We start from the raw sequence: 10,332 nt of genomic DNA on the forward strand, positions 1-10,332 counted from the left end.
CGGGACTTTGAGTACGGAAGCTGTCGTAGGACGTGCGGAAAGGAAAGAGCGAAGGGCCATGCGAAGGGGCAAAATAGGCAGGATGGTACCAGGTCAGTGATCTGATGAGATAACAGATTTCGGGCTAGAAAGGGTGCAGAAGTAGGTTGAGTTCTAGTCAGTGGCGGAGAGGGGAGGGAGGAGAGGAGAAGAAAGCATTTAAAGGGGCCCGAGGCCCAGAATAAGGAAAACATTTAAAGGGACAGGTGACCCAGAGAAGAGACGCTTAAAGGTACAGATACCCCAGATAAATTCCAGACCTGCTCGGCAGACGGCGATATCTAAAGTGGTAGGTTTTGGAAGAACACGGCACTTTAAGGGAACAGGAATCAAGACGCTTTTAGGATCCTGGGGCTTGAGAATACGTTAAAGAGGCCGGAGTAAAGAAAACGTTTCTAAAGGTTGTGACTAGAGAAGACTGAGCCTTCTTCTAAGAAGGAAGGTACACTCCTGCCCTCTCCATTGTCTTTTCTGGCTCTTCCAGGTTCCCTTGACTCCCGACTCTGTTCTCAGGCTATGGCCCCCAGTATCCTGTAGACCTGGCGGCCCCTCGGTGCTTACGTCCCCTATTTGGGGTTCTGAGTGGCTATAGGAGAGCCTTACAAAAGAGCAGCGAGGGCAAGACCATGGCATCTAGGGCCTCTGAACTTCCTCCGGGACGCAGCGTGACGGCGGGCATCATCATTGTTGGAGATGAGATCCTTAAGGTGTGTCTAGAACTGAAGAGGGGAAGGCACGATATTCTCTTGCTGTGGGCTTTCCTTCCGGGGGAAAGGTGATGAACTGGGATGGGAATCCTCTTGCTTGCCCTGTAGTGGGTCCCAACATATTGGAGGAAAAGTGACCCTCCTGTTACTGAGTTTTTCTGTTGAAAGATGGGTAGCAACTTCCCTACAACTTATGGTGGTGGGAGGAGCAGTAAGTAGAGAAAGCACAGGTGTAATTAATGTGTATCCAGCCTATTTGGAAATTATTCTAGGAGCTCAGCAGACTGGACAGGTGAGCGAGAAGGAAGGTACTAGAAGAGAGGTGATCAGGGGTTTTTTTTACTAGAGAATATGGCAGGCATAGGTTTGTCATAGTAATTTTGTCCTGATCCTTTTTATATTACATGTGGCCTTATATTACATATGGAATTAGCAACAATTCCATAAAGTTGGGGTTTTTATTACAAATCTCAATAGATTATGAAACAGCCTAAAAGAGGCTGGGAAACTTGCCCAAGTTCACAAGCCTACAACGTGATGGGAGCACACGACACACGTGACACACACCTTTAGTCCCAGCACTTAGAAGGCAGAAGCAGGTAGACTTCTGTGAGTTTGAGGCTAGCCTGGTTTACATAGTGAGTTCAAGGACAGCCAGGGCTACACAGAGAAACCCTGCCTTAAAATAAATAAAAGAAAGAAAATGGTAGAGATGGAATTCTAGCCCAATTCTTCCCTACTCCAAAGCACAAACTTTTTCTGAGGCAGCCCTGGCTGTTCTGGAACTCAGTATGTAGATCAGACTGGACTTAAACTCACAAAGATCCACCTGCCTCTACCTCCGGAGTGCTGAAATTAAAGAAAGAGGTGTGCCACCTGGCTTAAAGGTTTTTATTTTATGTTTATGTGTCTGTGTATGTATCTGGGAATGCCCACAGAGGCCAGAAGAAGGTGTAAGATTCCCTGGAGTGGGACTTAAGGCTACTGTGAGCTGCCTGCCCAGTGTTGGTGCTGGGGACCAAACTCTGGAAAAGCAGCGCACACTCTTCTCAGCTGAGCCATCTCTTTAACTTCAGAACGCTGACGTTTTTGTTTATTTTATTTTGAGATTGGGTCCAACACAAACTCTTAACAACTCATCCCTCTATAGAGAAGTAAAAGTTAAAGCTAGGAAAGAAGAAGCACTCCGTAGCCAGCAGGCCTTTAATGATTGCAAAAGATTTGAGTGTTCTTCTGTCTGCAGTTGGAAACAACACATGCTTTTGAGCACACAGTGACACAGCAGAAAGGTTACTTAGAAGGCAGGGCAGAGCATAGGGGCTGGAGGCTGTCGGCATTGTCCGGGTGAAAGGTGCTAAGGCCCAGCCTAACAGTGAAGAGAGAAGAAGGTGAGAATTTTCAGAAGTGGGGTTGCAAAATAAAAGGCCTAACTGACCATGGGCAGTGTCTGGGACGCCAGTGAGCAAATAACAATCACCAGAAATATGGTGAGGCTGTCCCATAGGCACTGGAAGTCAGCTCCCACAGTTGAAACTTTTGGGCTGGTCCGAGTCAGAAGATCCACACAGAATTAGTGACTGAATCTGTAGGTGAGGTCAAGATCAAACTGCAGAATTGACAACCAAATCTATAAATGTAAGTGAGGTCAGGATGAATAGATAGCAAAGCAGCCCCAAGGAGAATCCTCCCTTTTCAAGACAGGCTTTCTCTGTAGCTTTGGTGCCTGGAATTAACTCTTGTAGACGAGGCTGGCCTCGAACTCACAGAGGTCCGCCTGCCTCTGCCTCCTGAGTGCTGGGATTAAAGGCGTGCGCCACCACCGCCCGGCTGATTTTCTCATTCTTGTTCCCACTCCAAGCTCCTTGGCAGCCTAAGTAGGTACCCTCCCCAAAACAGAGCACCCCATCGTTAGATGTAGCTATCTCCCCCTCTGCCCTTCATCCCCCAGCACTGACAGTCTTATCCTTCCTCCAATCCCTAGGGACACACTCAAGATACCAACACTTACTTTATATGCCGGACACTGCGCTCGCTGGGGGTCCAGGTTTGCCGAGTCTCTGTTGTACCTGATGAGGTAGCCACCATTGCAGCCGAGGTCACCTCATTCTCCAGCCGCTTCACTCACGTCCTCACTGCGGGGGGCATCGGCCCCACTCATGACGATGTAACATTTGAGGCGGTGGCAAAGGCCTTTGGGGAGGAGCTCAGACCACACCCTGAACTCCAAGCAGCCATCAAAATCCTAGGAGGGGAGGGTTGGGAGAAGCTGTCGATGGTGCCCTCCTCTGCCCGCCTGCATTACGGCACAGATCCTCGCACTGGCCAGCCCTTCAGGTTCCCACTGGTCTCTGTCCGAAATGTCTACCTCTTCCCAGGAATTCCGGAGCTGCTGCGACGAGCGTTGGAGGGACTGAAAGGACTGTTCCAAAACACAGCTGTGCAATTCCACGTGAAGGAGTTGTATGTGGCTGCTTCCGAGGGCTCCATTGCCCCCATCCTCACTGAGGCCCAGGCCCACTTTGGGCGTAAGCTTAGCCTGGGCTCCTACCCTGATTGGGGCAGCAACTACTATCAGGTGAAGCTGATTCTAGACTCTGAAGAGAAAGAACCCTTGGAGGAATGTCTGGCCTATCTCACTGCACATCTGCCTCAGGGATCATTGGTCCCCTACCTGCCCAATGCTGTTGAGCAGGCTGGCGAGGCCGTATACAAACTCGCTCAGTCAGGTAGGAGTCTCTTTGGGGAAGGCTTCGTGGCCCAGAGTCTGGGTTCTTCTCCAGATCTAGAAATGCTTCGGGCCGGGCGATGGTGGCGCACGCCTTTAATCCCAGCACTCGGGAGGCAGAGGCAGGCGGATCTCTGTGAGTTCGAGACCAGGCTGGTCTACAAGAGCTAGTTCCAGGACAGGCTCCAAAGCCACAGAGAAACCCTGTCTCGAAAAACCAAAAAAAAAAAAAAAAAATGCTTTGGAGGGCTCCCCATAGATCCAGCCCCCTGCCCCAGCACTGTGCTGGGTGTCAGGACAAGTGTGCTCTTCCTTGAGGAGTTCAACAAAATGGGATGTGAGTCGGAAGCAGATTCCACCCCAGAGATAGCAGCTTTGATTTGGGGTCAGAAAAACATGACCAAACCCGAGAGATGAGAGTGTGGTTGGAGCTGGAGGGCGCAGGAACAATGTGAAAGGAGATTGGGAGGAAGCAAACGGAGCTACGGAAGGTGGAAGCAAACCCGAGCAGCCCACATTCCCACCCCTCAGTCTGCCCCAGAGGAAATGCTGAAACCAAGGTTGTGTGAGGTGGGGCTAAGCAGCTGGCAGAGAGGCAAACAGTGCAGGACAGCGTGAAGAGTTTGGCTTTGATCCCACAGAAAAATAGTACAACTTTCTAACAAGGGTAACATGACTTCTTTGACAGCCATGTTCGTCTAGTTGATGTTCTCTTCCCTGTCTCCATGGCAGGATCATGTCTGGGGAGAAAGGTAGCTAGCGCCCTACAGACCATTGAGACTGCCCTCGATCAGTACGACCTCTCCAAGCTCTGTGTGGGCTTCAACGGAGGCAAGGACTGCACCGCCCTCCTCCACCTCTTCCATGCAGCTGTGCAAAAGTAAGCCCGCCTCAGGGGCCAGAGCCCCAGAAATGCCTACACAAAACCTCTGCAGCTCTCCCTTGGGAAGGGAGAAAGGGTGTAGAGGTGGGGCTTGCTAGGAAAGGCAGCTGAGTGGTCGAGCAGTGCCCATCCCCTACCACAAGAAAGTCACAGTGTAGGTGAGATTTACCAGAAATCATGGCCTAGCAAGGTAGCAGTCCTAGCAGGCAGGGGAGGAGATGTCACGATGTCTCATCGGAGCTCAGGAACGGGGGGCTAGCCTAGGGAGTGTTGTGTATGCACCTCATACAAGCCTTGGTCACAAGAGCATTGGCTCATCAGGGCATGGAGTTACAGAGGGGTTGTGGGTCACTGTATGGGTTCTGGGAATGGAACTTAGGTCCTTCACAAGAGCAACAAGTGCTTTTAATTGCTGGACTAACCCTTAAGCCCACAAGATTTTTCTTTTTGTTTTATTGGGCTGTACATTTTACTCCCCTCTCCTCCCTCCTACTTTCTCCCATGACCCCCACGCTCCCAATTTACCCTGGAGATCTTGTCTTTTTCTCCTTCCTATGTAGATCCATGTATGTCTCTCTTAAGGTCCTGTTTGTTATCTAGATTCTCTGGGCTTAACCCTGAGTTGTTTAAAGTCCTATTTAAAAAACAAAAAATCAGCTGGGTGTGGTTTAATCTCAACAGAGGCAGTGGAGATGCATTGCTATGATTTGAGACTAACCTGGTCTATAGTGAGTTCCCGGCCAATCAATGAGACCCAGATGTTTTTTATTGTTGTCTTTATTGTAGAATAACAGAAATGATGCTTAGTTTGAGCACAGAACGAGACAGACAGGCACCGTGGCACATTCCTATAACCCCTCCTCAGGATGCTAAACCAGGGGTGCAAGTGTAAGGCCAGCTGCTACATAACAAATTACAGCATAGCCTGGGCTACACAGCAAGACCTTTCTCAAAACGGAAGAATGAAAGAGCATTGGAGGAAGTGGGTCTTTAATGCCAGTGCTCAGGAGAGGCGGGCAGATCTCTCTGAGTTCAAGGCCAGCCTGGTCTACAGAGGGAGTTCAGGGACAGCCAGGGCTACACAGAGAAATCCTGTCTCAAAAAAAACTTAAAGGGGGGTGGGGAGCATGGCTGTTCGTGATCCTAGGAGCCAAAGAGAATCCTGAGAGCTCTTTGGAGAGCAGCTTTTCTGCCCTCCCTAGCAACTCTGTGGATCCTTACTCTCCCCAGGAGATTTCCTGATGTTCCAAAGCCTCTCCAGATCCTGTACATCCGTAGCATCTCGACTTTCCCTGAGTTGGAACAGTTTCTACAAGACACCATCAAGAGGTATTGGAACTTGAAATTTTGGACTCCATGGGGGCCTTGGCAGAACCTACCCTGATCCTCATCTCTGTTCTCTTCCTCCTTAAGGTATAACCTTCAGGTGTTCGAAGCTGAGGGTAACATGAAGCAAGCCCTGGCTGAGCTTCAGGAAAAACACCCCCAGCTGGAGGCTGTCCTCATGGGAACCCGACGGACTGACCCCTACTCCTGTAGCCTCAGCCATTTCAGTGCCACCGACCCTGGCTGGCCTTCATTCATGCGCATCAACCCACTGCTGGTAATGCGTTGGGATTTTCTGCCTTGGGGTCCTGTACCTTTCCCTTGCCCGCTGGGAAGAGGCTAGAGACCAGGGCTCTATCTCCCAAGGGAGGTCGTGCTATTTGTTCATTCATCCTTTTGACCAATATTGAGCATTAATTCAGTAACTTGCATTGTGCTTTTCACTGTGGTCAAAGCAGTGCCCTGGGCCTGTGCTAGCCAATATGATAGTCATGTGCTCATACTTGAAATGGAATTGAAATGAAATATAGATTATGGGGCTGAGGATATGGATCGTTTGTTATAGTGCTTGCCCAGCACACCTGAAAATCCTGTATGGTGGTTCATGCTTATAATTCCAGCCTTCAGGAGAATTAGAAGTTCAGGGCCAGAGTTGGCAAGATGGCTCAGCCAAGACTGGCTGCCAAATGTGATGACCTCATTGATCTCCAGGACCCAGGTGGTAGAAGAGAACACTGGCTCCCACAGTTTGACCTTTGACCTCATACATTCCCTGCACATGTGTGCACACACCACACATAATACAATTTTTTAAGGTTCAAGGTAAGTCTTAGCTACATTGTGATTTTGAGAACATATGAGACCCTATTTCAAACACAGAAAGGTAAACAATAGGGATGATTGAGACCACTGAGAGGGTGAGGAAGAGGGTTCTGTGACTACGTCAGGCCAGCCTGGGTAAAACCCTGTCTAAAGAAAACAAAAGCCAGCTGGGCGATGGTGGCGCACGCCTTTAATCCCAGCACTTGGGAGGCAGAGGCAGGCGGATCTCTGTGAGTTTGAGTCCAGCCTGGTCTACAAGAGCTAGTTCCAGGACAGGCTCCAAAGCTACAGAGAGAAAAACTCTGTCTCGAAAAACCTGGAAAAAAGAAAAAAGAAAAGCAAACAAAAGCCTTGGGCTATTTATTTTCAAAAGGTGAAATTTATGGCATGTGATTTGTAATGTCATTTTTTTTAACTTAGATAAAATTTAAAAAGTTCTTAGGGCCGGGCGGTGGTGGTGCACGCCTTTAATCCCAGCACTCGGGAGGCAGAGGCAGGCGGATCTCTGGGAGTTTGAGACCAGCCTGGTCTACAAGAGCTAGTTCCAGGACAGGCTCCAAACCTACAGAGAAACCCTGTCTCGAAAAACCAAAAAAAAAAAAAAAAGTTCTTAGGGCTGGGTGGGCTCATTTGGTAGAGCACCTGCCTAGTTTGTACAGAGCTCTGCATTCAGTCACCAGACCACATGAACCAGGCTGGAGCACACTGGGTGGAGTGTACTCTGGGGTGCACACACTTGCCTTCTATCTTACCCTCTAGGTTAGGTCACTGGGGAATTGGGAGCGGGAGAGGAACGGAAGTCCAAGGGCATTCCTGGCAGTATATTGAGAGCAAGGCCAGCCGAAATCTGTAAGACGTGCCTAGTCGTGCACACCTCAGCTTCCAGCACGTGGGAAGATACGGCAGGAGGATGCCGTCTTGGGAACTGCATGAGCTACATAGTCAGACCCTACCAGAGGAGAGAAAACCCACTTACAAATATTTTCTGTGTATGGTGCTTTGCCTGCATGAATGTCTGAGTGCTGTGTGCACTCCAGGTGCTGGAGTCTGAAAGAGGATGTCAGTCCCTGGAGCTAGAGCCACAGACAGTTGGGAGCCAAATTGTGGGTGCTGGGAATTGACCCTGGGTCCTCTGGAAGAACAGTCAGTGCTCTTAACTTCTGAGCCATCTCTCCAGCCCAAAAGCTCACTTTTTAAGTCACATGAGCCACATTTCAGATGCCCACAATAGGACTAGACACTTTCACCATGGCAGAAAGCTCCAGGCTTAAACACACAGTCCTTCCCCATTCTCCTGAAGCTTCCACTACAGGGGCAAAATGGATGGGGAGTGGAAACTGGCCGGAGTAAGGACTCTCTCCATCTCTCTACTGTCTGTCATTTATAGGATTGGACCTACAGAGACATCTGGGATTTTCTGCGCCAGCTCTTTGTCCCATACTGTGTCCTGTATGACCAAGGGTAAGGTTGTTGGGTGGGGTGTGGGGAGGATGCTGGGATAAGGAGAACCCACCTTGTTATCCACATGCTCCTGTTTCAACACTCCAGGTACACATCACTGGGGAGTCGGGAGAACACAGTGCAGAACCCAGCCCTGAAGTGCCTGAGCCCAGGAGGGCACCCCATCTACCGCCCAGCATACCTACTAGAGAACGAAGACGAGGAAAGGAATTCCCGCATGTGATCTTACACAAACTGGGACAAGACGCAGGGAAGGGGCTGGCCCGGGGTATAACCTGTCATGGCAGTAAATCATACCTCCCTGACCGTTGTTGGTGCCTGTTGCTCTGCCGCCCTTCCTGCTTCAAGGTCAAGGGAAGCATAAGTGAACCAAGGATGCCAGCTCTGAACTGGCAGTGCTCACTTGGTCCCAGAGTGAGCTAGAACATACCAGAAAGGAGCTAATAGGGATGATTCTTAGTGCCAGCCTTAGCCAGAGCCACCAAGTGGGAACCGGCAGCCAGACCGAGGATACCAACCATTGGGAGTAGGAAACCAGGCAGGGGACTGCCTGCGCAGAAGGGAATTAAGCTCTCCTGGCTGTGGAGGATGGGAGATGGAATAGCCAAGCCCTCCCTTCTAACAGCCACCACCCCTGTCTGTAGGGCTGATTCAGCCTGTTCCAAGGCCCAGAACCATCTTTTGCTAGACCCCAGAGCCTTTGTCCTTAGTCATGAGGCCTGAGGGGGTGGGGACAGTGGATAAAAGGCCCCAAAGGCAGCACCACACCCTTCCACTGGGCTGCTGTTCACATGAAGCCGCCAATGCAACCCCTAACCCAGGCCCTGCCCTCCTCCCTGGGAAATGTCCTTCGAGGCACCGGTCTCCAGGTGCCTGTCATTAAGATGGGCACAGGGTGGGAGGGCTTACAGCGAACTCTGAAGGAAATAGCCTACATCCTCCTCTGTTGCTGGTGTGTCAAGGAATTACTGGATTAGTGGTGGCGGGGGAGCACCTCCTGTCACCCCTGACACCAAGACCTGCATCACTCAGGTGGGTGGGGAGGGCAGATGTCAGGGGGTGTGGCTGCAGCTTCAGTGGTGGAACCTGCAGCCCAGCTGTCCCATATTTTCTTTAGGACTCCTGGAGCCAGCTGGCCTCACCAAGGATGGGCCACCAACACGGGAAGAGTGAAATACGGACCCTGCTTTGAGTTGTCCATCTGTCTGACCTGCCTGGGGCACCCATTCCCAGCTCCCGTCTCTGCTGTATGTCTGGTAGGCACGAGCTTGGCTTGCTGGCTAAGACGCCAATGAGACTGCAGCCTCCAAAATGGGTATAATGAGCCCACCAACTCAGATGTACTTGAAGAACCAGGAACTGCCCCTAAGATCTCTGGGAATCCTGAACTACACATAAAATAAATGGGCCCTTGAGGCCAAAAATCCTAAATGTCTAAAGGGGAATGAGGACATGTGTGCCCGGAAAGGGCTTTAGAGCGGAGTGCAGACCAAGGAAGAAGGATGGATCTCTGGAGAATTGAGACAAAACAAAACAGGTTTGCTGACTCTGGTGCCAGGATAGAAGAGCGGGACAGAAACACCAGGTTCCTCCTGGCCTCTGTGATAGCAGAATAGAATGAGCCTTATTCTGTGAGTCCCAGGGTACTAGGATGGGGATCCAAGAGACTCAGCCTTTTTCCAAATAGGAGATGTGCCCTAGGAAGTTCCCTGTCTCTAAGGAACATGGGACCCAGCTTGTGGAAGGTGTCCCCGTTCACACAGCTATGAGAGAAAACATCTGTGTATTCACACCAGTCCCTCAGGCCTATCATAGCACACCTCTCTCAGGAGTCTGAGTGAGTACACCAACCCTCTCTTAGCAACATCAGCAGTTTGTGTGCGTGTTTATTAATTTGTTCACGCGGATCACCACCTCACCTAAGCCCCCTTTCTCTCTGAGCACCCTGGCCTGTCACTGCCCGCCTCTTAACTGCAACACCGACCTGGAGGTAGTGGAGGTAGTATTTAGTTCCTGTCTCCCTCCCTGGGGCCAGCTCTTCTTTAGTCTTTTTCTTAGTCAACTCCTTTTTCTCTGGGCCTTTTGGGGTTTGTTTATTGTTGGTTGTCTGGTTGGTTGTTTGAGTTTGGGGGTTGGGGACTGAACGCTATCCCAAACCCTGATTTTTGTTGTCATACAGATACTATGTGAACTAGTTGTGGTGGCGCATGCCTTTAATTCCAGCACTTGGGAGGCAGCAGCAGGCGGATTTTGAGACCAACCTGATCTACACAGCAAGTTCTAGGCCAGCCAGGGCTACAAGTAAACACATAAATAAACACTTTTGTTTGGTTGGTTTTTGAAATAGGTTTCTCTGTGTAACAGTCCTG

At 50.3% G+C, this 10,332-nt stretch overlaps 2 protein-coding genes across 3 annotated transcripts; both read left to right on the forward strand.

Annotated features, from left to right (window-relative positions):
• Positions 1–9: 9 nt before the first annotated feature.
• Positions 10–8,269, forward strand: Flad1 (flavin adenine dinucleotide synthetase 1). 2 transcript variants are annotated; one of them, XM_075978435.1, is made up of 8 exons: positions 10–92; positions 524–746; positions 2,728–3,472; positions 4,204–4,351; positions 5,585–5,683; positions 5,768–5,957; positions 7,890–7,963; positions 8,051–8,269. In XM_075978435.1, the coding sequence occupies exons 2-8, from the start codon at positions 666–668 to the stop codon at positions 8,184–8,186; spliced, it is 1,473 nt and encodes a 490-aa protein (XP_075834550.1). In that variant the 5' UTR covers positions 10–92; positions 524–665; the 3' UTR covers positions 8,187–8,269. The 2 variants fall into 2 exon arrangements, with proteins under 2 accessions (XP_075834550.1, XP_075834551.1); XM_075978436.1 differs by having other exon boundaries at positions 43–328.
• Positions 8,270–8,616: 347 nt separating this feature from the next.
• Lenep (lens epithelial protein) lies at positions 8,617–9,220 on the forward strand. The gene is made up of 2 exons (XM_075978437.1): positions 8,617–8,995; positions 9,081–9,220. The coding sequence occupies exon 1, from the start codon at positions 8,755–8,757 to the stop codon at positions 8,938–8,940; it is 186 nt and encodes a 61-aa protein (XP_075834552.1). The 5' UTR covers positions 8,617–8,754; the 3' UTR covers positions 8,941–8,995; positions 9,081–9,220.
• The last annotated feature ends 1,112 nt before the right edge of the window (positions 9,221–10,332 follow it).

The sequence above is a fragment of the Microtus pennsylvanicus genome, chromosome 7 (assembly GCF_037038515.1).
Source record: "Microtus pennsylvanicus isolate mMicPen1 chromosome 7, mMicPen1.hap1, whole genome shotgun sequence".
Classification (NCBI taxonomy): Eukaryota; Metazoa; Chordata; class Mammalia; order Rodentia; family Cricetidae; genus Microtus; species Microtus pennsylvanicus.

Bases quoted from the DNA above. Each gene is read 5' to 3' on its own strand.
- Lenep (XM_075978437.1), top strand. From the start codon at position 8,755: ATGAAGCCGCCAATGCAACCCCTAACCCAGGCCCTGCCCTCCTCCCTG.
- Flad1 (XM_075978435.1), top strand. From the start codon at position 666: ATGGCATCTAGGGCCTCTGAACTTCCTCCGGGACGCAGCGTGACGGCG. The intron at 4,352-5,584 runs GTAAGCCCGCCT...TACTCTCCCCAG, and splicing joins TTCCATGCAGCTGTGCAAAA to GAGATTTCCTGATGTTCCAA. The intron at 5,684-5,767 runs GTATTGGAACTT...TTCCTCCTTAAG, and splicing joins CTACAAGACACCATCAAGAG to GTATAACCTTCAGGTGTTCG.